Source organism: Cibotium barometz, chromosome 45 (genome assembly GCF_041138505.1).
Source record: "Cibotium barometz isolate CiBa-2024 chromosome 45, ASM4113850v1, whole genome shotgun sequence".
Taxonomy (NCBI): Eukaryota; Viridiplantae; Streptophyta; class Polypodiopsida; order Cyatheales; family Cibotiaceae; genus Cibotium; species Cibotium barometz.
This window is the reverse complement of record NC_141090.1, coordinates 37931877-37959014: the sequence shown is the minus strand read 5'-3', so window position 1 is coordinate 37959014 and position 27138 is coordinate 37931877. Positions and strand designations below refer to the sequence as shown.

General features: G+C 46.3%; 1 protein-coding gene across 2 annotated transcripts; it reads left to right on the top strand.

The window, feature by feature from the left end:
• Positions 1-26862, top strand: LOC147612725 (uncharacterized). Of its 2 annotated transcripts, XM_086783294.1 has the most exons (7): positions 1-136; positions 295-1418; positions 1514-1708; positions 1950-2078; positions 2488-2880; positions 3035-3199; positions 26268-26862. In XM_086783294.1, exons 2-7 carry the CDS (start codon positions 1413-1415, stop codon positions 26511-26513), a joined length of 1134 nt encoding a protein of 377 aa, XP_086639420.1. In that variant the 5' UTR covers positions 1-136; positions 295-1412; the 3' UTR covers positions 26514-26862. The 2 variants fall into 2 exon arrangements, with proteins under 2 accessions (XP_086639420.1, XP_086639419.1); XM_086783293.1 differs by lacking the exon at positions 295-1418 and having other exon boundaries at positions 6-136.
• Positions 26863-27138: the final 276 nt, after the last annotated feature.

Here is a 27138-nt window from a genome sequence, read left to right as displayed (position 1 = left end):
ATGGACTTCCGATCGCCTCTGTTGCAGTTGTATCGGCAAAGTTCTGCCATCGGAAAGAGTTTTCACTAGATCAGATCAAAGCTTTCTGGCTATGGCGCATCCTTCTCCGAGCTCCTCACCCGCTCACGATGATAAGGTACGATCTCGCGTTTCTGATCATTAACTTGCAGAAAGTAGGGTTATAATCATTATTAGCGTCTGGATGAAGATTCGGGATAAGCTCCAGCTCTGCAAAATAAGGGATGTCTTAATTTCATTTCTCTAAGCTGATAGATGATGATAACATTTTTGCAGATGCGTTGGAAAATTAGAATTAAAATAAAAATCGGATAGATAAGAGTAGTGAGCGTTTTCCAAACTCATTATCCTGTGTAATCAGAAGAATCTCGAGAGTAGGCAATCCCCCCGTTCTATTTCTCCATAGACTTTTGATTTCTCTAGTAATGAAGGAATGAAGCAGCTTGTGTGGAGATTCATATGAATACTGGAACCATGTGTAGAAGAACGCATTGGCAATCAGAGAGTAGAATCGAATCCAAATTTTAGACATTGCAAGATCAAAGCCACTGTTGGTAATGGAGCATGCTTGTGTTAAAGGTGAAAAGTCCAGCATATCTAACATCAGAGCAAAAATCAGGGTGAAGAATCCAGCGTATGATTGTTGGGGAAGTGCCCACCAACAACGAAAGTACAAACTCACCAGTTTTTTAGTTTTTTGGTGATCAGCAAAGCCAGGAGGTGAGTTTCCAGAAAATGTGTGTGGTGTGCCCTTGCTGCTGGAGGCAAGATTGGGGAAACCTTGCAAATGCGTGTTATGTCCTTACTGTCAACAAGGTGTCATTTCCAGAATGTGGCTTGTACACTTCAGCGAATCCCAAGATTTTGCTTGTCCTGCAGGGATTGGTCAAAATGTGGGCAACTTCTGGCTGTTGATGATGGCTAGAATCTATGGGAGGACTACAGCTGTGTTGACTCCAAGCCTATACAAGTGAGTGGATTGCTTGCGATTGGGTGATGCTCAGTTGGGAGGGATCCTGATTCAGATAAGGCCTTAGATGAGCTCTATTGGACTTGAATGGTCCGCGATGCTAGGATCGCTGTGATGTGTGTGGATGGTGTTGGTCTAGGCTCAGTCTCAGTGGCATGCCGGAGGGAGCTATGGTTGGGCAGTGAGTTTGGGAGCAACCCCTTTCAATTGGTGCTTGTTTTGTGCATGACGGCAACGAGGGCTCTTCACGGACTCTAGGCTGGAGTCTGGGAGCCCTACACGTGCTTGCCTCATTAGGGCAAGTGGGGAGGCAGGTTATTGATGTTATGGGTCAGCTGATTTGCTAAGGAACGATGCCAATATGAGGACTGCAGAGGTTATTGCTTCTTGAAAGCTGTGTTTTAAGTGTGTATTTGATCTATACATGAACGTAAGTTGTCTACTTGTGCCTGTAACTAAGCTGAAATGGTTCTCAGTATGTTGATAGGGTGTGATAATCTTCGACTCCTTTCTTTGACATGGCAGGGGTCATACAGACCATACACAGCAGGAAAGCAATCTTTTAAGAATTCAACATCGGAGCCTAAACAGCAGAGAAGTTTCTGGAGCATCTTAGCAAAGAAAGCTAAGTCAGCGCTTCTTGATGATGACTTGTCTACATGCACCACCTCGGACTCAGGGCTAGGACAAGACAAGAACCGTGAAACGTTGCAGCCGCAGGTGTAGTGTTTCTTGATGTTTTCTTTCATTCTTTAAGCAGTAGCAATTGTGCGGTCTGCACATGAATTCTCCCAAACAAGTTGCTCTGTGATGTGGGCTACAATACTATGCAGATTCTGTATGACATTTCAGTTTTTGTAGTGTATCAATTTGTTGTGTCTGAGACTCATGTTGGAGGTTTGTAACATGGTGAAACAAAAGTATATTTGATGTTGATTTTTTTTTTGGAATGATTTTGCAGTATACCCATTCAAGGCCTTCTGCCGAAAGCAAGCAACGACAAACTGAGATTCCAGTGTTGCAGAAGAGACTGGAAGCTCTCACGTCTTCTTTATCTAGTTTTGGTGGCACTATCGGCAATGCCATAGAGGTATAATTAACTATTTGTTTTCCGGAAAAACAATATCCTTCTAGTGCAATAAGAAATAAACATTTGGGAAGCCCAGATTACAACTGTCATGTAGAGGCAATAACTTAAATGTAGCTTTCCATGGCTGGTGGCTTTTGGGTCTGAGAGGGGGGAGGGGGCAGGGGGAAAAGCTGCACTGGGTGTCAGTAGTCCCAAAAGATGCCACCCTCCTTCCTGGATGGGCTCCAAATGCTAAGAACGGGCAAAGGCCCATTGTGCATGCCAATCAATCAAATTCTTGCATAAGAGTCTGTATAGAAGAACCTTTTTTTAAATTTGATTTTTGTAACAGCTCATAAAGAACATGATTTTGAATTGATATGCTCAGGTATTTTGATTAAATGTAGAATGTTATTGGGCTTTTATGCAGGAAGGTCTAAATATGGTTGAAACAAAAGCGACAGATTTTATGTCATCTGATTCACGGCTTTTGTTCACAAAGAAGACAGTGGACTCTTCAAGGTCCGGTCAACAACGGCAAGATCTTGTTTCAAAGTTGTCACAACAACATGATTCTGTCACAAAGTCTTCTTCACAACAACAACGAGATTCTGTCTCCAATGCTCTTCAACAAAGACAGTCTGTCTCCAAGCCTTTGCGAAAAGGAGATTTTATCTCAGAGTCTTTGCAAATACAGCGAGACTTCGTCGTGAAGTCTTCACAACAGGGGGATTCCATTTCAAAGCCTTCACAGCAGCGAGATTTAGGAATTCTAGATCATTCAGCTGCAGATAAAGACACACAACTCAAGGCATCTCGCGACGTAAGGTGGCAAAATGTTATGTTTTAGTCATATACTATTGTTCAGGGCCTTGTATATGGCTTTTACATCTGCTGGGAATTTTTTCTGTTTTCCACAAAATTAAACAATTCAAGCGCGGAACTGCTTTGAGTTCTTTCACTTTCATGCTGAGCAGGTTGCAATGGCTATGGCTGCTAAAGCAAAATTATTGTTACGTGAATTGAAAGAAGCAAAAGCAGATTTGGCCATCGCGAAGGATCGCTGTGCACAGTTAGAGGAAGAAAACAAGATAATTCGCGAAAGTCTCAGCAATGGCTTAAAGCCTGATGAAGAAGATCTGGTATGGCTCCCTTTCTTGGCAGTAGTTTCTAACCCTCTTGACCTGAATATCATGAATGCTAGTTTAATATTCATTTGCATATCTTTTAATTGGATACTCTGTTGATATTGAAATGTATCGCTTATTCTGCATTGTGTAATGCTTGTGAAGGATATGTTTCAGTAGTATAAGACCTCTCTTATTTCATTTTGCATTATTCTAAAACATTAGGCTACAAAAATTTGGCTTACTTAAGGTTTTAAAACCTATGAATGCTTCTGCCCCTTCCATCCTCTCGCACAGCAAGAACCCATCCTCTACCTGCTCATTCTTGTTACAATTGCCTTCCCCTGGCTTCATCTTTAGCTGTGAGCACTTCTGTCTTGCAGTCCCTCTATCCATTCCCCAATCCTTCCCTCACCCTCCCCAGCCCCACATACTGGCCCTCTCCAAACTCGAGAAAGCCTCCTCTCTTTAAAAAGATGGTCTCCCCTTCACCTCTATTCTTCCCCACTCAATCATCCAAGACCACCCCCCCCCCCCCCCCCCCAAAAAAAAAAGAAAAAAAGTATATCCTTCCATAGATGCAATTTTGTACCTTCCCAAAAGCAGCTTGGTTGTCCTACCCAAAAGCATTACAACTTGTGGCTGGCCATTGGACGATCGATTGGGCAGGTTTTGGAGCCTTCCGGCTCCACAGCCTACAGGTGGGGCTGATTCTGCAGCGGGTTGAGTAGTCAGGGCTCCCTGGGCAGTGTTTCATATGCAGGCAGATGGGGCACCTGGCCAGAGCCTGTCCTCGCCGTCACACCTGCAGAGGACACCCCGCAAACCCGCACCCGCACCGAGACCCCCCAGTTGGAGCAGAGGAGACCGGAGGTCAGATCCATTCCTCTCCTCAGCCAGATGGGCAGGTGCCTGAGCAGCCTGGCCCAGAGGCCCGCCTCCCCAGCGAGAGGCCCAACATAGCGAGGATGTTGGCTGTTGGCAGCCAGTCTGATGGGGCTGCGCTGGCGGCACCCCCCCTCCTCCGCAAGGGCATTGAAGAGTTAGGCAGGTGGCACAGTGGGGGCCTCCAAGGCAAGGTACCTACTGCTAACCGCTGGTATCATGAGCGGTGTGTTCTGGGTGGTCTGCAGAGATGGAGAGAAATAGATATATACAACTGAAAGGTGAGGGACTATGCGGAGGGATGAGCATTTAGCACAGGCTCAGGATTTTGACGGCGAGGCGGGCCCAGTTCTGGTTCTTCCCGAGGATCTTGATCATGCATTCCCCAATCCCTTCCTCCTCCCCCTTTGCCTCCGCTGTGATCCCCCCTACTTCACCTCGGCTGTGATCCCCCCTACTTGCCCTCTCCCTCACCCTACCCCCCCCCCCCAGCCCACCAGGCCTCTCCTCTTCATGCCCGGCGCCCCCCACAGTGCTTGATCCTTCTCGATGATGGCAGTGGCTTTGTGCCCTGTGTGATTCATTAGTTCTCCAACCTGGTGGAGATGACGATAGCAGCATCCCCTGTGGTGCTGTCCTTCCTCCAGAGTCCCTTGGCAGCCCTCCGCGTGTCATGTAGGAGCCAATGGATTGCAGCTTCTTCAGGTGCCTTCTGATGGACGTGAGTGAGTTCTCCGCCGAGACTCTGGCTCCACTCAGAGTCTGTGATCTTTTACCTCTCGCTCCTCCACCCCTGACAACAGCACAACAGTCTTCTCTCCCCCCCCCCCAGTGTTGCTCCCTACAGAGTGAGTGGGACTACGAGGCGCCACTATCCACTCTGAGGCAGTCACTCTCTCCCATCATGTTGGAGACGAGCGTCTGATTGATATGGTCACCCATTGCTGGTCCTTGGCTCACATGGAGCTAGGAGAGTCAGAGCATTGGGACCGAGATGGAACCCTTGCCTCTTCAAGCCTAGAGGTGGTTTTGTTTGTTTTTCTTCATGTGTTAGTGGCAATGCCCTTCATGCCAGCATACTGATACCTATACTGTGATGGATGGATCCCTAAGTATGCATATAGGAGGGCAAGAACAGAGTGGGCCTTCATGGAAGGCAGGATAAAGGCTCACTTAGCTCGCCTCCGGCCCCGGACAGATAATGACTACTCCCTCTCCAAATTGTCCCCAAAAACCAGCCCGGGCATGATTGGCATCATTGTACTCTCTCAGGCCATTCCCCTATCCTTCTTCACTTAGAGGACCCCTGGAGGCCTGAGAGGCAGCAGAGTGCCCACAGGCAGGTCGAGGTGATCCAGGACACTAAGATAGGCACGCAGGTCGAGATGATTTGGAAAGCTCTCTTTCAATGAGGACTTAGCTGCAGTGGATTTAGACTTGGGTCTTGGAGAGATTGGCACTCTTCTACAGAGGACTGTCCAGGATAGACTCATCTCGTTTCAAGAGCAGGAGAGGAGCCTTGCTTCCCTTCATTGCCTTCAGGAGCAGACCCCAGATAGCCCCTGGCTGGAGGCCCAGATGGAGACTGTCTGCATAGAGATCCACTTGATTGAGAAGAGGAGGGTGGAGTTCAGGTATCATGCCCGTGCATCTTTTATTAGGACCCAAGCAGGAGACAATGTGAGGGCAAAGGAGACCAAAGGACCAAATATATGAAAGATCAGAGTAAAACACACAGCATGCAATGGTGATGTGTATATAAAAGATGAAGTCCAGTACAAGAGCTCTATGTGAGACTCCAAAAACTCAGACGTCAATCCAGAAGTAAACCTGATGTGAGCGCCTAGAAGTAAGCACTGATGTAGTCGCTTATGAGCTAATCACTGCTGATGAAAAACGCAGAACTGTGCTGTGGTGAGAAATGCAGATGTATGCACCATGGACCAGCAGCAGCAGTAGTATGTGAACAAAACGCTGAAGAAGAACTGCAGAAGAGCTCGTTCAATTCAGTGAATGGGTTTCACCAGTTTGTAGGCGACCAGTTCATGTGCTTTGTGGGCGACCTGTTCCGAACCAGCGGAAGGTGCTATCCGCAATCAGTCCAGCAGAGGGAGGCAAAACGCACACTGAGGTGCTGTCCACGATCTGTCCAACAGGAGGCGGTGAAACGCTGAGGCAAAAGCGTACGCTGTGTTGAGGGCGCCCAGTCAACGTAGGTTGATGATGATGATCAAAGGGGGGGGGAGCCTCATATTTATATGAGGTGTTGGTCGGTCAGCATGAGGAGTCGGCTGGAAGTAAAAAGCGTGGCCCTTTTTTGGGTTGGGTTAAATACCCTTTTTGGTTATATTTTCACACCCCCCCTCTTAGACCAAAAAGGGATCATGAGAGGAGGGGAAAAAGCAGATTTGGTTGTTGAAGATGAGGATTCCTGTGATTTGAGACCAGATGATAGGCATCTGGGATTGAGAGGTACAAGAAGAATGCCACAATGCAAGAGGTTTTCACATGCATGAATGCACATTTTTGGGTTTTCATTCATACATGCGCCCCAAACACAAAAAACAGCATGCTAGGGACTGCAGGATGGAAAAAATGCAATGCAGTGGGTTTTCACAAGAGCCGTGTCCTCATGGGGTTTTCACTGACTCATGTGCTCGATACAAAAATGGTAAGAAATATGAAGGGAGAGGAAGATCCCTCTCTCAATGTGCGGAGGGTGATGGTGGTGGACTGATGCCGATCCGATTGTGAAGACGCTCGAGAATGGGGCGGTTGACGGATTTCGTAAGGATGTCTGCATGGTTGTTTGTCGTGGAAATGTACTGGAGTCGGATGGTACCAAGCTCAACTTGTTCCTTGGTAAAGTGAAAATGTACACCCACATGTTTGGTATGGTTAGAAAAAATAGGGTTGCCAGCAAGGGCAATCGCACTCTGACTGTCGACAAAGATGGTAGAGGCGGTGTCGATGGAGATGCACATGTCGGAAAGAAGTTGACGAAGATACATAACCTCAGCGGTGGCGTCATAGAGGGCCCGGTATTCGGCCTCTGCTGAAGAACCTGCAATGGTGTCTTGCTTTTTGCTAGACCAAGAGAAAGGGGAAGATTCGAGGGAGAACAAATAACCACCATGAGAGTGTTGGGAATCGAGATCACCAGCCCAGTCGGAGTCCGTGTAACCGCGGAAGGTGATCCCGCGACTGTAGTGAAGTCCATACAAATAGGTACTTGCTAGATAGCGAACAACCCTCATTGCTGAACTCCAATGTGGCTCCTTGGGAGCATTGAAATACTGACTTAAAATGGATGTGCAATAGGAGATATTAGGACGAGAATTTGTGAGCCAAATAAGTTTCCCCAATCACTTGTTGGTAGGCTCGCTCTTCATGTGGAGGCGAGTCCACTTGCTTTGACAGTTAAACGGTGGGATCTAATGGAGTAGCCATGGGGATAGCACCATCAGGAAAGTAGGTAGTAATGAGTTGGAGATAGTATTTTTGTTGAGACACGAAAATACCATCAGGAAAGTAGGTAGTAATGAGTTGGAGATAGTATTTTTGTTGAGACACGAAAATACCATCAGGATGTTGGATCACCTCCATGCCAAGGAAATATGAGAGAAGACCGAGATCAGTCACTCAAAAGTTTGTCTGAGCTGTGCCATGATATCAACCATTTTGGCTTGATGTGAACCTGAAATAATTAGGTCATCGACATATAGTACTAGGTAGCAAACCATCACCTGATCAGTGTGAATATAGAGATTGGGGTCATAGTGAGATGGGTGAAAACCTTGGTTGTGAAAAAATTTGTCGATGCGATGATACCACGCCCGGGGTGCTTGCTTAAGCCCATAAAGAGCTTTATGTAAGCGAAAGACTTTGTCCTCAAGACTAGGGAGAGGGAAACCTAGTGGTTGGTCAACGTAGACCTCCTCGTTAAGAATGCCATTTAAAAAGTCACTCTTAACATCCATCTGATAGATTGGCCATTTATGGTGGGCAGCCAGATTGAGTAAAAGACAAATTGTGGTCATTCGAGCAGTGGGTGCATAAGTCTCGTCGAAATCGATGCCTTCTTTTTGGCGAAAGCCTTGCACAACAAGTCGGGCTTTGTATTTGTCCAAGGTACCATCGGCTTTAAATTTGGTGCAGAAGATCTATTTGGTTTCAATGACCTTCTTATGACGAGGGCGATCCACAAGGGACCACGTGCCATTACCGTCAATGCTTTCGAGTTCTAGTTTCATGGTCTGTTTCCAGGATGAAATTTTAATAGCATCTTTTCACGATGTTGGCTCATCATGTGCCACATAGTCTGCGGAAAAAACGGAGGCAAATGAGGCACGAGGAGCGAGTCTGGTGGATCGAGGAGGACCGTCCAAAGGGATATCAAAGGGAAGCATGCCAGAATCACGCATGGTTTGTTGATACCAGCGAGGTAAAGGGTCCCTAGGTGGTTGTCGAGAGGAGGAAGCCTCCTCAAGAGATGATTGATGGGGTTCGTTTGGCACAGTTTGAGATTCTTGTTCAGTTGGTATGGGCAACGGAAGGCGAAGTCTCGCTCATCAAAGACAACCGTCTCGACGAATGAAAACTTTGTTTGATCGTGGATCAAAAACTTTGTAAGCCTTTGATTCATAAGAGTAACCCACAAAAATGAGCAACTCACTCCTTGGCCCCCTTGTATCATTCGGAGTGTGAGTATATGCTCCACATCCAAAGACACAGAAATGGGAAACGGTTTGCTTTTCGCCAAAAAATGCCTCAAATGGGGTCCTGTGGTGGGGAACAGCAACCGTGGGGCAACGGTTCAGAAGATACACCGCAGTGTTGATCGATTCTAACTAGAGGCGTTTAGGCATATCCATGATTGTTCGGTTCTTGCGTTCGACCACTCCATTTTGTGAGGGAGAGTTGTTGGAGGTGAGTTGGCCTTGAATGCCATGAGCTTGTAAGAACTGAGAAAATTGATGGGAGATAAATTCACCACCATTGTCACTACGAGCAATCCCAATTGAGACGCCCATTTGATTGGTGACTAACCGAACCCATGTGGAAAGTATTTGTCATGTGCACAGTGTGTATCTACCGTGTGCTACACGCACACAAGACTAGCTTCGAGGTTTGGGGAAGCTTGGAGCTAGGCAGGTTGATTGGCGAGCTGAGTTAGGGATAGACTAGCGGGTGGGCACCCAAGTGTGGACGCCCGATGATCGGCCAAGAGCCTATAAAAGGGTGGCCAAGGTTAGTCATTAGTTCATAGAGTCTTGCGTGTCTTTGTGAGAGCTCTATGGTCAGGAGCCTGGATCTAGTGCAGACGTGCACCTGTTTTATGCAGCCGAGGCCGGTAGCAGTCTCGAGGCCCGCGAGGGTAGCTTCGTGGTGGTATGGGATGTCATGAGGTAGAGATTGGTCGGTACGTCCATCTAGTTAGCTCAGCTCGTGGCTCGGTGGGGACAACCAAGACTAGTGGGCTTGCCCACGGTTGTCAAGGTTGGGAGGTGAGTCAAGCTTGCACCCCCTTCACGTTTGTTTCAGGTTTCGAGCCTTGTACCAGGAGCGTTCTACGAGGTGATCCTATGGGGATTTGACAGTGGTATCAGAGCAAGCCTCGAGAATGAGCAAGTCGGTAGGTAGAGAAGAAGAGGTCAAAGAAAAGGTATGAGTTCGAGAAGATTGCTGTTTTTTGTGTGCATACTGCTGTTTTTTCAAATTCAGCATGATTGTTTTTGCATCGTAGGAACCCGTGATGAAGGTTTTGGTCTTGTAAGGGTTGTTTGCTTTGCAAGAAGAAGGGCTGTATGTTTTTTAAACTGTGAGAACAGTTTGAGAGAGAGAAGAAGTAAAATCATGTCGGTTGTAAATCAGTAAGAAAGCGAGAGAGAGAGAGAGAGAGGTAGCGATGCCTATAGCGTTTGACGGCTATGTGTTGCTTGAGTACTGTGTGACGCCTGATGGGTTGCGCAGCCTTATGTGCGAAGAAGCCAGCCACACGATTCTGTACCAGTCGCAGCCGGGCTGGTATTTGTAGGCAAGCAGGCATGTGTACGCAAGTAGGCTGTACACGCAGCCAGGCAAGTACACATGCGCATGTGGGCTGGTATGCGCAGGCAAGCGCCGGCGCCCAAGTAGGTGCGCAGGCGGCAACGCTCGGCGGGCGATCGCAGGCAGGCGTTATTCGTAGACGGGCGGGTACACGCGCAGACACACAGGCGTACGGGTGGCAGGCAATCGACGCTAAGGTGCTGCAGAAATTAGCGAAAAGCAAACGCCAGTGCCGGGTGGAGTTTTTTTAGTTTTCGTAAAAAAAAAAAAACCCCACGCCACGCTTTGCTTTTCTTTGCTTTCGTTTTTTTATCTGAACCTTAGCAAAGGGGTTAAAAAAAAAACCTATGTCTTGTTCTATGTGTGTTTTTTTTATAGTCTATATATATATATATATATATATATAAAACACAAAAGCAAAAGCTCCTTATGCTTTTAGGGAAGCCTATAAATTCTCCTTAAGGAGGCTTCTTGCTACACATCTCTCAAGCTCTCAAGCTCTCTAGCACTCTTCTTTGTGCAAGATCAAACTTTTCTCTCATCTTGTCCTCTTCAAGATGTCGACCCAAGAATCCGAGTTGGAGCCCATTCCCGAACGTGAAGACACAGAAGCCACCGATGGCGATCTATTCGACGATTTTGTTTCAAAATCTGATTTTAAAGAGTTTAAAGTTGTTTTCGAAGCTTCTTTCTCGGAACGTCAAGCACAAGTCGTCGCGTAGATGCAGGCTTTACAGTACTCCATCTCTTTGTTGACAACTATCCTATCTACTCTTTCGGGTATGGATACTTTGGCATCTGCTTTAGGCCCCAATATTACTCTGGAACAGTTTGGAGGCGAGCAAAAGCAACGTACTAAAGAGATAGTGGACACTTGGCTACATAAGTGGCAATTTCATTTTCAGTTTCATCCATATGACGATGGCAAAAAGATCCAATTAGTAGCAAGTTTCCTCTCAGGCAAAGCTTTGCTTTGGTGGAAAGAACTCAACCCTAAACCAACGACTTGGGCACAGTTCGAAGAAGTCTTCAAGAAAGATTTCCTCAAGAAAGAATTCCTCAAGAAAGAGAATGACTATGATGTTGTTGCTTGGTTTGTTACTTTGACCATGACCTCGCAGAACCTCACTTATGAGGTCTATCTCCAGAAATTTAGAGACTTGCAGATGAAAGCTATGAAGATGGATTCCACAACTCTTTTGGGTTTCTTCGTAGCCGGTTTATCCGACTCATACCGTTTACAGGTTGAAAACAACAAATGCAAAACTTTGGACGAGGCCATTCATTCCACTCGTATCTATGATGATACAATGGTCTCTTTCAAGTCTAAACCCGTTACTGAGCAGGGGAACAAGCACAAAAGAAAGTTCTCCGTACCACGACAAAAGGAAAGTCTTCGGACCAACCTTCGAAGAATTCAACTTCGACCCCAGCGAAGAAAAAACATCTCCTTAAGGCTTTGAAGCTCAAGAAGGAGACACGTTGCTTCATCTGCGAAGAAAAAGGACATATGCGTAACGAGTGTCCGAAGCAAAAGGGTGCAAAGACCAACGTAGGACCCAAGCCAAAGGCAGCTAACCAGTTGTCTTTGACAGGTACGTCAGTTATTGTACTTTCTCGCCCTAGTTCATGTTGTGATTGTCTGTTCAACTCTAAAGTTTTTGGCTTGCATGATCTTCTCCGAGTTTATGGAGAAGTGAATCGCCATAGAATCCACATTCTTCTAGCCCCTGGCAGCTCACATAACTTTGTTAATTACAAACTTGTGCAGAAATTAGGTCTTGACTCAACACCCAACGATCATACCTATGAGGTACGTCTACCTGCGGGTTGGAAAGTATGGGATCGAAAGGTGGCTACACGCACGCAAGACTAGTTTCAAGGCTTGGGGAAGCTTGGAGTGAGGCAGGTTGATTGACGAGCTGAGTTAGGGATATACTAACGGGCGGGCACCCAAGTATGGACGGGCAGGCGCCCAAGTGTGGACGCCCGATGACCGGCCAAGAGCCTATAAAAGGGTGGCCAAGGTTAGTTATTGGGATATATAGAGTCTCGCGAGTTTGTGAGAGCTCTATGGTGTTGGAGCTTGGATCTAGTGCAGACGTGCACCTGCTTTATGCAACTGAGGCTCGTGGCTCGGTGGGGACAGCCAAGACTGTGGGCTTGCCCACGACTGTCATGGTTGGGAGGTGAGTCAGGCTTGCATCCCCTTGTTTGTTTGTTTGTTGTTTGCAGGATTCGAGTCTCGTACCAAGAACGATCACGAGGAGATCCGAGGGGATTTGATAGTGGTATCACAGCATACCTCGTGAACGAGCAAGTCGGTAGGTAGAGAAGATGAGGTCGAAGAAAGGTATGTGTTAAAAAAGCTTGCTGTTTTTTCTATGCATACTGCTGTTTTCAGATTGAGTATGTGTTTTTCTTCATCAAAGAAACCCATGTTGATGGGAGGTGGTAGTCTAAGTAGGGTCGTTTGCTTTGCAAAGAAGAGGAGAGATTCGTTTGTGCAGTCACACGAACTGCAGAGAGAGAAAACATAAAAAAGCACGTTGCTTTTGGTTGAACGCGAATGAGAGAGAGAGCACGTTGCTTTTGGTTGAACGCGAATGAGAGAGAGAGCACGTTTGTGTGAGAGGTGGACTCGTTGGCGGGTGTTGCAGCTGGGCTACCAGCAGCTACAGGCGGCCAGGCGCCTAGGGCTATGTAGCCAGGCGGCCAGGCTTGCGTAGCCTAGGCGGCCAGGCTTGCCAAGCCAGGCGGCCGGGCTTGCGTAGCCAGCGCCCAGGCTAGGCCAAGTGGGCGCCCAGGCCCAACGAGGCAGGCGCCTAGGCCTACGCCGCCTTGTGGCCAAGCCTACGCGAGGCTGGCGCAGGCGCAACCGGACGCGAAAGCACCAGCAGCAGCGCGTGAGGACGTCAGTACCCCAGGCCGTCGACGACGCTAATCCGGGAGGGTTGGAAAAAAAAAATCGCAAAAGCATTCGATGCTTTTGATATATATATATTTTTTAGTTTAAATTTTTTTAAAAAAGTTAAAAAACCCCCTCCTCCAAGGTTAAAAGTGTTTTTTTAAAAAAGAGTTTAGAACATACATACATATATACATACATACATACATACATACATACATACAAAGAAAAAAAAACACAAGCAAAAGCTAAAGATAGCTTTTGGGGATTTTAAGCTTTTGGGGCTAGCTATATAAACTCCTTAACTGGGCTACATCTCTCAAGTTTTCAAGCTCTCAAGCTCTGAAGTTTATTTGCACTTTTATTGTGCAAAGATTGAATTTTCTCTCCCCTTACTCTCTTCACGATGTCGACCCAAGAATCGGAGTTGGAGCCTCTTGTGGAACGCGAAGGCTTGCCGGCTACGGAAAATACCGATGTCGATCTTTTTGACGATTTTGTGTCAAAACCAGATTTCCAAGAGTTCAAAGTAGCTCTCGAAGCTCCGTCGGAACGTCAGGCTGACAGGCACAAAGGCGCCACCCTCTCTACCTTGCAGGCGGCTGCGCACAGGACTCACCTCTCTTGCCAGCAGGTGGCAGCGCCCAGGTGCCACCCTCTCTTGTTTGCAAATGGCTGCGCACAGGCCCTTCCTATTTTGCCCACAGGCAACTGTGCCCATGCAGGTGCACTCACGCGCCTCTGATATTTGTCCCCCACTAGCGAGCTATAGGCGACTCTCTCACTTGCGGGCTGGCAGCAACAGTAGTAATAGAGACTTCTCCTTTCATACGTGGGTGCCTAGTACTTTTGAAGGCCATATCCATTATTTTGCAAGGTAAGTGGATTGAGATTTAAGCAAAGGTCTTTGGTGTAAATCTTACAAGGGATACTCTCTGTTGCTAACACCCATTCGGTGCCGGGTAGTCCAAGCTTGTGGAGAACCTCGGTCCATGGGTGCTGAGATTGGGAGAGCCAGGCGTTAGTACAGGAGCGCCTGTTTGTGCGTGGTCCTGGAACACGAGTGGGGCGCTCTCTGCGGATTCCAGTGAAGGCACGGGACCGTAGAGACTAGACTTCTTCAAGTGGATCGCTCTGCTTTGAACGTCTACTTCAAGTCTCTTGTTTGGTAACTGTATTCATCTCAGTTGTACATGGACATCATCTGGTTCATTGAACCCATGGAACATTGTATCACTTAAATACTCCCAATAATATATTATATATTGAGGGGGGGTCGGCCCGTTCCGGTCGCAGTGTTGGTGTCCATTGATCAACATTTTATTTCATTTCAGTTTTTTAGTTGTTTTTGAGTTGTCCATTTATATTGTGAAAGTTAAGTTGTGCTATTACGCGTGTGGGTGTCCAACGGAGTCTATTCCCACTTGACGGGATCGGTTTCATTGGTATCAGAGTACGATTATTTCCCTCTTCTTAGTGGAGAAACGAACCTGTGTTTTGGACACCCCGCTTCTAGCACACTTAACACAATGGACAGCCAAGGCAACCCTTTGGAAGTGCCTAATTCGAGGGGCCCATCAAGTGCCTCACATGGTTCTGATGCTTTACAGGGAAGGCACAAGCCCCTTGAGAGGGTGAATGATAGTGATTCGAGGGGACAACTGTCTCGTGGAAAGACAGTTATGCAAGAAGAAGAGTCTAATGCAATGAGGGCTGAATTGGAGCATATGAGAAAGCTTTTGTAGGCACAAGAGCAAGAGCTGAATTTTTGGCTTGAAGATCCCCATGTGCAAAGTGCCGTTGAAGCAAGGAGAGCCGATGCAATGGTGGACATGACTTTTGAGTCCATGGCACGAGAAGTGGGCAAGAAGCCAAGGGAGTTGGTAGTTTCCTACCTCCTTCGCAAAGGTGACATCAAAGAGGGGGAAGATGGAGAGCTGAAATTCAGAAATCCACCTCTCTTGAAGCATGGAGATCCCGCATCTCAAAGGTTGAGTCATTTATGCAAAGGGAAGAGGTGACAACCACCTCTCGTCATGCATCTTCTCCACAAGGCACAAAGGGTGACAGGTCTGCCACTAGAAGAGCCTTGCCTATTGAGTTGTCTCATGGAGAGACATTGCCTTATGCAAGAAGGTCACATGCATCTGATTCTCAAGCTCGTGGAGCACATGCCACCGTGCTTCATGAAACTTATATGATGGCCCATGGAGCCCATGCAGATAGGGCTGCCCCGTTGAATAAGGGGAAAAGAAAAAGAGAGGACCATGAGCCTCATCCCAGAAATCTCAAGGAATTTAAAGCAGGTGACAAGTCCGTTAAGTTTGATGTTTTTCATGGAGAGCATGATACTTCCAAGGTGTTAGCATTCGTGACACAGTTTGATATTGCTTTTAGTGATGAGGACTTCACTAAGAAGTCTAAAGTATGCCATGCTAGCATGTTCTTGAAGGGGACTGCTGCTCATTGGTGGATCACTGAAAAGACCACCAAAGATCCCATTTGCACTTACGAGTTTAAGGACAGATTTTATGCCCAGTTCTTGCCACCTAATGCGGACTTGAGCAAAGAGATAATGAAAGTGTGCAACCGTATGTCAATAAGTTTTGGAAAGTGTTGCTTGAGGTAACTCCTTTTATGCAAATCACTGAGGATGAAAGAAAGAGGAAGTTTCGCTCCGGATTGCAACCAGCTTATCGTTCGGGCATTGAATTGCACCTGAAACACACTTTGCAACAGCTTATAGCCTTTGCTCTTGCTACGGAGCAATTGGTGCTCAAAATTAAGCAAGATCAAGGGGGTTCAAAGGGCAAAGATAAGGCTGTTCCAAATCTGCAACAAGGTGGACAGTCACCTAAAAAGAGCTTCAGGGAAGTCCAGAAGGGAGGTAAAGCTGAAAATATCTCATCCATGGATAGTGTGCTCAAGAAGAACAGGTTTGGCTTGACTCGTGAGCAAAGGGAGCAATATGCGAAAGAGGGGAAATGTTTTGCATGTGGAAGCAAAGAGCATATGTTTCGGCAATGCCCCAAACGTAAGCAAGATGCAAGAGGACAAGCAGTCTAACCCTAATGTGCGTGCAGTTCCCGATATGCAGGGTAGTGTTGATCATGCTGGCAAAGAGGGAGATTCCATCCCTATTGTATCACACATCCATATTAATAAAGCAATAAAGAAGAATTTGGTAGCAGATGCATTGTCCAGGAGGCCTTATGTGGCTGCAGTTTCAGTGGCCTCTCATGGGGACTTATCTGCTATGCGAGATTTGTATCATTTGGATGCTGATTTTTGCCATATATGGACTGATTTGATGGTTGGTCACTCACATGCCTCTTATGTGATCAAAGAGGGTTATCCTATGAAGGATAACTGCTTATGTGATGAAGGATATGCGTCCAAAGGTTATGGATGAATGTCACGCTCCACCTTATGCTGGTCATAGAGATATCATGCCTACTACATGCATGATTGAGAGATATTTCTTTTGACCAAGCATGCGTAAAGACATTGAGCATATGTACGTGCATGTCTTACTTGCCAAAAGGTGAAATTTGACAGGCAAAAGCCTCCAGGTTTGCTTCAGCCATTACCTATTCCCTCGCAGCCATGGGTGTCACCAATTGGCCGACCATTTGGTCCATCTCCAGTTTTCTCGTTCACTTGAGGCCAGGCCAGTGTCTCATGTGAAGAGGCCAGTATTTTGCTGACATGGACGGGAGCCAGACTGGTGCCACCCGTGTGTTAGCAGGAAGGTGTCATATGGACGGGAGCCAGACTGGTGTCACCCGTGTATGACTTGGATTGTGTTCGACCCATGGGATTGTCACGCCATGGAAGAGCCAGTATTTGTGCCGTGTCTTACCTATGGGACTGTCACTCCATAGGAAGACCAAGTTTTTATGTTTTACGTCGTGCCATTTTTGTGTTGACAGATATTTTGTACTTGTTCCATGAACGGGAGATATGTCCATGATACTATTTGCACATGCATTCACGTTCTGCATGTTTGAAACTGTTTTCGCATGACTTGTATTTTTGTGTTTGCTTGCTTAACGTGTCACTTACTGAGCGGGGACGCTTGCCAGTGAGTCGTGAAGTCTGCTCTGTCTTCTGACAAGTTTTGGTGCATGTGAACAGGTGGTAAGTATATTGCACATGTTGGTTTAATATTTTAGATTCTAACCCTTTGTTTTATAAGGTTATTTGTTCACACTCACTTAAAAGTGGGCACCCACTTAGGGGCCAAGGTGGGGAGTCACACTTAAGATGTGTGTGTGGGGGTGGGTGCATGGTCACCTACCCACACCACCAAAGAGCTGGCCGCCCACATGCAAGCGTGGGGAGCCAGCCAGCTCTAGTCGTGCAACTCCCCCTCCAATACTCATAAAAAAAGGCGACCACTTCCGTCGTAGGCATCCGGCGTTCATCGCCTTGGTTTTCCTGCATCACTTCAGGTTGCGCATGTTCACCAGCAAGCTGCCTCTTTTCTTCTCCATCAGGCGGCTGCCTACCCTGCACAACGGCTGCCACCACCTGAGGGCTACGCTTCTACTCCTATAGCCAGTCGGCTCTCTACAGCCAGGCAGCTCTTGCTTCCTCTATTCCACTGGCGGCTGAGCCATTTCAAAGGCGGCTGTACTCTCTGCACCACAGGCTGCAGCCAGGCGCCTACTGTCCATCAGTCGGCTACCCCATAAACTGACGGCTGTGGCTGTGCGCCTGTTTTCCAGCCAGCAAAGTGCTCTGCCCTCAGGCGCCTATACTACAGCTTGCTGTAAGTCCATCACCAGCAGGCTGTGTGCGTGTGCTCATCTCCAACAGCAGTGCTCCTACAGTTAGGCGGCAGGCGGCTGTACTTTGTAAACAAGCGGCCACATCTCCATCTTCTGCAGGCTGCTCATCCTCTCCTCAGGCGGCTGTCCACAGTGTGTACTTCTTCTCAGGCGGCTGTACCTTCCATGCGTAGCTGCTATTCCTCCTATTGGTAGTTGTGCTCCAGGAGACTATACTTTACTCCAGGTAGCCACTCCTCCCGACATGCTACTGTACCTTGGTGTCTCCCCTAGTAACTGCACACAGACAGACACCATGGGTATTGGCCTTCCACCTGCTGAAAAAGGCACTCCATGACTGCATCATCAGTCGGCCAGCAATAAATGAGGCCCACGACTGCATACATCCAGTCGACCAGCAGTACAGAGGTCCACGACTGCTGTTGGGCAGTCGGCCAGTCACTTGTCTGCTGATGGGCCAGTCGGCCAGCCACTCAGTGCTCCTGCCAACCTCTGGCATCCCTCCACACCATTGGAAAATGGGAAAAAAATAGGGAAAAAATGTGGAGAGTGGGGAAAAATGATAAAACATCTCATATGCGCGGGCACACCCACAACAAAGGCCCTGGTGTATAAAACTGGACAGGAGATGACTTCTAACACCCCCTCTCAACTCCTGGCTGTGAAACCAACCACAGGGAGTTGGGGTGCCGCCTGAGCAAGTCCTGAGAGAGCGACTTCGTGAAGAGGTCCACCGTACTGTCCTCCGTCGAACAGAACTCTAGCAAGATGTCATCAGCAACGATCTGTTCACGAACAAAGTGCCTCTGGATGACCATGGGTTCCTCCAGTGGAAGCCCAAACCTGCAATGCAACCTTTGCATCCTCACCACCTCACAAGCAACATCACAAGCAGCCCGGTACTCTGCCTCTGTCCGCGACAAGGCAAAAGATGACTGCCTCGTATTGCTCTGTAAAACTGCTTCTGGGCCTGAAGTAGATCTCCTCGTGTCCGGATCTCCTCTTCTGGGCCTGAAGTAGATCTCCTCGTGTCCGGATCTCCTCCCCAAACCGAGTCACTCCATCCGTGGAGTCGGACTCCATCCAACAATCCCCCTCCTGTGTACAAGAGTCCATGATTCTTTGCATGCCGCAGAAACCACAGGAAACGCAATCCTGCCTCCCAAAGAGTCATCCGCAACCATGAGCTCAACTGTCTCATCAGGAAGCTCCCGTCCAATCTGGTGTCCATCAACCAGATCCATGAACCATACTGCTTCCGAGTCAAAAAGGCATCACACTGCTCACAAGGATCAACACCTGTTACGGTGCACAAACAAGTCCCGGAAACCTGATGAAGACCACGCAAGGCCTCCTTAAACCTGTCAACCACCCCCTCTGAATCCGGAACCACAAAGCCTGGAGAAACCACCTCCTTCTGCAAGTAATCACCTGCCACCTGCCTGGCTTTTCGAAAGGTCCCCGTGGAAAGAACATCCTCATCTACAAGAGGTTCTTTGTCCCGAATACTACGAGACATGAGAGTATAAGTTACCTGTTTAGTTTCCTCTGACTGACGAACACAAGAACTACCAACATCAGTACTGGAAAGTTCCTGCCAACTGCTGCCATCTACTGGCAAGCTATCCATCATCTAGTCCCGGAAAGCCTGCACCTGCAGCGTATCCACTCTTAAGTGGCCATTACCAGATTGCCACTCATCACAAACCTGAGGACCTGGGAGAGAGTGTTGAAAGCTTGTAAACTCCATTCTCCACTCCGCCTTCCCAAACCACTTGGCCTATTGCTTTGTCCCGGAGAGCAACAAAATGCTCATCAAACTCCACCCGTATGCCAGTCTTGCAAACCTGATGCACTGACAATAGATGAAAACCAAGTGCCGCAACATACAACACCTGGGAGGACTGCTTTTCCTCTCTGCCATCGGGAACTATCTCCATCCTGTCCTCACTGTGAACTGGGATAGTGGATGTATCCCCAGTAAGTATGTGACCAGAAACCTGCAGAGATCCTGTAAACTGGAACGGGAAGGAGTCATGTGCCTGGAAGCACCACTATCTAGAATCCACTCCCGAGTATCCATTGCGGAGAATCCTCCAATCTCCTCCCTGCCTGAAGAAAATGAAACATCGGTATCCACCACCTCCAGGTGCACAAAAGCTGGAGTCTTCATGTTTGCTGTTGAGGAATCTTCACCCTTCTCGGTCTTCCGCTTGGGACACTGTCTCCAATAGTGGCCTTTCTCACCACAATCATTACAGGTCCTCTCTGCCTTTAGTTTCTCGCGGTCAGTAATGGACTTCTTCTCAGAAGACTTCTCCGACGAAGCCTTTCCTTTGCCCGTGTTACGGCCTTTCGATCGTTGGCCAGTTAAGGCCTCCGAACCTCTACCCTGAGGAGGGTTTGTGAATCGTTCCTCCTGGTCCAAGACCATTGGCACAAGCTCCTCCCAGGTTATGGTGCTGAGCCTACCACTAGTAATCAAAGACGAGTAAAATGCTGAGTACGAAGAGGGCAAGTGCGACAACAACGTTATGGCCATGTCCTCTTGACGATATCTCCTTCCCAACCTGAAGAACTTCTTGCTGAAGAGCTTGTAGCTTGTTAATATGCTCCCGCATCGTCGATGACTTTGCAGGGTTCATAACCCGCATCTGTACTTCCAAGGAAATCCTCTTCATGGGCGATACCCTGTTGTAAAGAGAGGCCAAATGCTGCCATATACCTCTGGCCAGCGTTATATGTTTTACATGATTGATTACCTGCGGTGTGCAATTGAGAAAGATAAACAGTACGCAGCGGAGATGATGACCAGATCTGGGAACACGAGCAAAACGCATGCAGAAAAAAATACAGCACAAGAGAGAGAGAGATGTAGGCGTGTAACTCTGCTCTATATACACAAGAAGATCCCGGGTATGATACACAAATGGTATGGGGACTGGGGGCCTATTTATATGCCCCCATATGAGCAGTCGGCCTTCTGAAAAAGGCACTCCACGACTGCATCATCAGTCGGCCAGCAATAAATGAGGCCCACGACTGCATACATCCAGTCGGCCAGCAATACAGAGGTCCACGACTGTAGTTGGGCCGTCGGCCAGTCACTTGTCTGCTGATGGGCCAGTCGGCCAACCACTCAGTGCTCCTGCCAACCTCTGGCATCCCTCCACACCATGGAAAATGGGAAAAAAATAGGGAAAAATGCGGAGTGGGGAAAAATGATAAAACACCTCATAAGGACGGGCACACCCACAACAAAGGCCCTGGTGTCCATTTATCTCATTTCATTTCATTTCAATTTCAAGTTGTTATTAAGTTGTCCATTTCAAATTGTGGTATTAAGTTGTGCTATTACGCATGTGGGTGTCCAACGGAGTCTTTCCCACTTGACGGGATTGGTTTCAATGGGAAAGTATTACTATTGACTTTATTATGGACTTGCCTAGATCCCAGCATGGGAATGGTGCTATTTGGACCATTGTGGATAGGTTTAGCAAGCAAGCTCATTTCTTGTCCATCAAGAAAACCATTAAAGTTGATCATATGGTGAAGCTTTTTCTTGCTAATATCTTCAAGCATCATGGTATGCCTAAGTCCATTGTTGGGGATAGCGATCCTAGGACTACAAGCCTCTTCTGGAGGGCTTAATTTGATAACATGGGCACTAAACTTGAGTTTTCATCAGCTTACCATTGCCAAATGGATGGCCAGAGTGAAGCTGCAAATTCAACCGTGTTGGATCTGTTGAAATGTTATGTGGCAGATCAAAAGACTGCATGGGAGAAGTATCTTTCCCTTGTTGAGTTTGCCTACAACAATACGTTCCATGCCTCCACGGGAAAGACCCCGTTTGAGATTATTTATGGCAGGGTGGTTTTGCCACCCATCCTTCGTACAAAGGATGAGATTTTTGTAGTTGATGTGAGTATGTTCGTGACTTGGATGATGTAGCCTTTGCACAGGTACGGACAACAATTGCAAGGTCACAAAATAAGCATAAAATGGTTGCTGACAAGCATAGAAGGGACATGCAAGTCAAAGAAGGTGATTGGGTTTTGCTGAAATTTGAGAAAGCTAGGCTTCAGAAGAGGCCAGGATGAGAAGGATTATATCCTAAGCTTTCTCCTCGCTATTATGGACCCTCCAAGGTGATTCAAAAGATCAATGAAGTGTCATACAGGCTTGCTTTACCTAGTCATTGGAAGATTCACAATGCATTTCATATGAGTCTTTTCCGGAAATATGTCGGGCCAGATCTTGACGAACCTGTCACAGAAGATCCGCCAGAGATTGATGAGCTTGAGGAGATCCTCCAGCCAGAACAGATTGTCTTTCACAAGGACCGAAAGCTATCTGCAAGAAAGCTTTCCCGGCGATACCTTGTGAAGTTCAAGAACTATTTGCCCATTGATGCAAAGTGGGTAAATGAGAATTATTTTGTTGACTACTCACAGCTGTTGCAGGCATATCTTGAGGCTTTTCAGTTCAGGACAACTCTTTAGAAGCCCGGGGGATGTCACCAATTGGCCGACCATTTGGTCCATCTCCAGATTTGTGTCTCGTTCACTTGAGGCCAGGCCGGTGTCTCATGTGAAGGGGCCAATATTTTTGCATAACATGGACGGGAGCCAGAGTGGTGCCACCCGTGTGTTAGCAGGATGGTGTCGTATGGACGGGAGCCAGACTGGTGTCGTATGGACGAGAGCCAGACTGGTGCCACCCGTGTATGATCTGGACTATGTTCTATCCATGGGATTGTCACGCCATGGAAGAGCCAGTATTTGTGCCGTGTCTTGCCTATGGGACTGTCACTCCATAGGGAGGCTTGTGCCTGGATCTGTGTCTTACCTATGGGACTGTCACTCCATAGGAAGACCGGGATTTATGTTCTCTATCGTGTCATCATTGTGCCCGACATAAATGTTTAGTACTTGTTCCATGAACGGGAGATATGTCCATGATACTGTTTGCACATGCATTCATGTTTTGCATGTTTGGAACTATTTTCGCGTGACTTGTATTCTTGTGTTTGCTTGTTTGATGTGCCACTTACTGAGCGGGGACGCCTGCTAGTGAGTCGTGAAGTTTGCTCTGTCTTCTGACGAGTTTTGTTGCGTGTGAACAGGTGGTAAGTGTATTGCATTTGTTTATTTTATAGCATTTTTTTTAACCTTTGTTTTTTATAAGGTTGCAGGTTCACACTCATGAATGAGTGGGCACTCTCCCAAATATTTCTTGGTGTCCTTGGTAGGGTGGGCATCCATTTTGGGCACCCACGTTTGGGTCATGGTGGGGAGGGAACCCCTCATGCGTGTGGGGGTGGGTGCATGGCCACCTACCCACCCCCCACCTTGGAACCTTTGGAACTAGCCGCCTCCATGCAAGCAAGGTGGGTCGGCCAGCTGTTGGACGTGTGCCCTTTCCATTGCTCAAGGTGATCCTCCTTTTGCATATAGACGGCTATGCATGGCCACCTTCTCTCGGATCTGACTGCACAGGCGACTTCTCCATCGCTTACATATAGGCGACTGTTCCTGCTCTTGCTCGCAGGCGACCTTGATCTTGCTCTGCAGGCGGCTGTCCTCTTGCCTTGCAGGCGATTGTGCGTAGGTCCTCCCATACCTCTCTTGTTTGCAGACGGCTGCGCGCAGGTCCTTCCTATTTTGCCCGCAGGCAGCTATGCCCAGGTGTCCTTCTCTAGCCCCTATGCAGCTGCACTCAGGCGCCTCTGATATTTGTTCTCCCACTAGCGAGCTATAGGCGACTCTCTCACTTGCAAGCTGGCAGCAACACTAGTAATAGACTTCTCCTTTCATATGTGGGTGCCTAGTACTTCTGAAGGCCATATCCATTATTTTGCAAGGTAAGTGGATTGAGATTTAAGCAAAGGTCTTTGGTGTAAATCTTACAAGGGATACTCTCTGCTGCTAACACCCGTTCGGTGCCGGGTAGTCCAAGCTTCTGGAGAACCTCAGTCCATGGGCGAGGTTCTCGTCAGTCTCCGAAAGGTATGCTACTATGTCATCGGCAAACTCAGAATCAAGAAGCTCCTCTTGCACTTGGATGGGGAGACGCAATCCTAGGAGTCCGGTTTCCTGGGCGGAGAGAAAGCTACGCTTCTCCATTGACTTTTGTTAGGACAATTGTAGTGGCCTCTTCTTTCAAACATGTACTTGCAGTAGAAAGGTTGCATAAATCTAAAGAGGTATTGGGTTTCTTAAACCCATGTTATTTGGTTAAGCAAGAGGTTTCAATGCAATTTTTGAAAATCTATAAGAAAGATAGATTAAATAATGGAGTATTTTTTTAAACGCCAAGCCAAGCAATTTATGGTCAATTTTGCTTGTCAGGTTCCAAATTACCACGTTCACATTTAGGAATTATAATCAAGGTATCATGACTCGGATCACATCATAGCAACACGTGTATACATAACGTTCTAACCATCTCTTGGAGGTCTCGTAACCGCATCACTTCAAGCCAAGTTTGTAACATAAGCACATGAAGATTCCTCCTAAGAAGCAATTAATCATCATCAATTAATTGTACGAAATCCACGAGTCATATTACTCCAAAGAGTCTGTTGTCAACTTGATTAATGGAGACAAAAGAAGGTACATTTGGCAACATGCACTCCTAGAGGCTCGAACCATTGGCCGTCCCCAAGCAAATTGCACTTGCACTCGCATAATCTCCCCTCATAGAGGTTAGATTGCATCCACAATCTCAATCTCAATCTCCCCTCTATAGAGGTTTGATAGTGTAAAAGGTACAAAATCTGTATCTCAAACTTAATCTCCCCTTTGTAGAGGTTTGATAGTGTAAAAGCCAATGCAAAATCTGTATCTCCATCATGGATTTCAATCATGAATCCCAATCTATCTTAATCCAAGGTCTCAAACATATGTCAATCCCCAATCACACTCCATTCCCAATCATGGATAGTATAGAGGTTTGATAGTGTAAAAGCAAAACAAAATCCGTATCTCAATCATGGATCCCAAATCTACTTCAATCACGAATCCCAATCTATCCCGATCCAAGGTCTCAAATGTATGTCAATCCCCGATCACACTCCATTCTGAATCATGGATAGTGTAGAGGTTTGATAATGTAAAAGCAGTACAAAATCCGTATCACAAATTTCAATCATGGATCCCAAATCTACTTCAATCACGAAGTCCAATCTATCCTAATCCAAGTACGTCAATCTCCAATCACACTCCATTCCTAATCACATAATCCCATAGAAATCTCAAGAAAAACCATATCCCAAAATCATAATCAAGAATCCTTTGCAATGTTAGCTTTTGTTGAAGAAGTACAAATCTCCTCTTCACTTCTAGATCCACCTCAAACGAGAGAGGAGGTTGATGGGGTAAGATTCAATCTTCTTACTCCTTTCATATCCATATATTTGGTCGTTTCTCGTGCTCATATATTTCATTACATACAAAGAAATATTACGAAGTAAGAGCACATCCAAGAATAATATGCACACCCACATTTCCATGCATCCACATATTTCCAAGCGTAGTTGCAAACATTCTCGTTTGCAAGGATATGCAAACGTTTGCAAAGAATGCAACAAACTTGCGATTGCAAAGGCTTGCATTCCTCACTTCTTTCCAACATTTAAAAACGTGCGTCTAGCCAAAATTTGGATTCTTGTAAGGAGGACCTGTAAAAAATTGAAATTTAAAGATGGTCTCGACCCTCATTTTTATTGTCAATTTGTAAGTTCTAACCTTAAATCTTAGTTTGTGTTCTCTTTTCTTCTCCCATAATCAGTAATTTGGGCATAAGTTTCATGATTTTATCCATACATAATAAGCTCACGAATGCAGCCTTGCCAAGGTTTGAAGCATTCTTTAGCATACTCCTATGCGAATGCGCGAATGCAAAGAATGCTTGCAACTATGTTTCCAAGTATGTTCCAGGTTATAGAATGGATTCATTGAAACCTAAATCCTCAATCCCAAGCATGGAGAATTTAGCAAAGTATCAGTCCATACATGTACCCATACACCTTAGAACTTATAACCACTACCTCTAGACATCCAGGGTCCGCCATGGTCAACTTAAAGTTACAAATTCAAAATATTTCTACCTAAATCACCTCAACGGTTCATTCAAAGCTTTACCTTTTATGGTACCAAACAAGAGGTCTCTCTTAATCCGAAATTCTCTTGACATCACATTTTATAAAAAGGCAAGATTCATAATCTAAATAAGCATATTTTATAAAAGTTTCTGAACTTTCTGGTCTCACTCCATCTTAAAAGTTCTCTGATTTTTTTTTTCTAAGAAAAATAATCAAATCAATCCTCCTTCCCAGCTTGGACATAGCTTTGTTTTTGTTTAGTCTTTAGCATGAATATATTAGCTACCTTAACCTTTTTTTTTTTTCTGCACATGAGACTTAAACTTCCTTTTTTCATAGGTGAGAATTCAGCTGGAGACCCTACTTGCAGAAAAGGCCCGGCTAGCACAAGAGAATGCATATTACGTTAGAGAGAATGAATTCTTGAGGGAAATGTTGGAATACCATCGATTAACAATGCAGGGCGGCGGGGCTTTTATGGAACAGAGCATTCTAGAAGCTACAGAGTTTGCTTGTGACCCAAATATTGAAGAAACAGAAGACCTTCCACCATCAGAGACAATAATTTCAACAGTTTCAAGCTAATGTTATGCTAACAGATGTTAATATATTGGGTTATTGGCATGTACACAAGGTCTCAACCCATGTAATCTCTGGTGCACATGCTTGTTTCTTAGAAATCATACCATGTATATGTATGTGGAAAAGCTTCAGCATGCCCAAAAGAATGGGGGTTTATGCTTTGGTGTGTACAAGCTCAGGGATTTCTTATGCCCTCATTTGTGTGTAAGCTTTAGTTAAAAAAGTTTAAGGTTTACTTGAGCTTCCATAAAGATTTCTACCATGCTCATGGGTGTGGTTTCGAGATGATTCTTATTACAATGTTAAAATAACAAAAAAAAAAAAAACCTGCATCAAAACGATGCAAACTTCTTACACTGTTCATCTCAAGGTTAGCTTTGTGGATTGTTTTCAATGTGCTAATTAGAACCTTAATACAGTTACACTTGCTACTTGTGCTAATTAGAACCTTAATACAGTTACACTTGCTACTTAGGTAGATTAACAACGATTTCTGGAAGCATTTTTATTTCAAAAAAAGTTTAAAAAGCAATATTTAACAGCTTCTTACCTCCACATACATGAGTATTTAGACCGACAACAGTGTGTAGAAGTTGCATTTTGACGCCATTCCAAGAGCAAACGATCT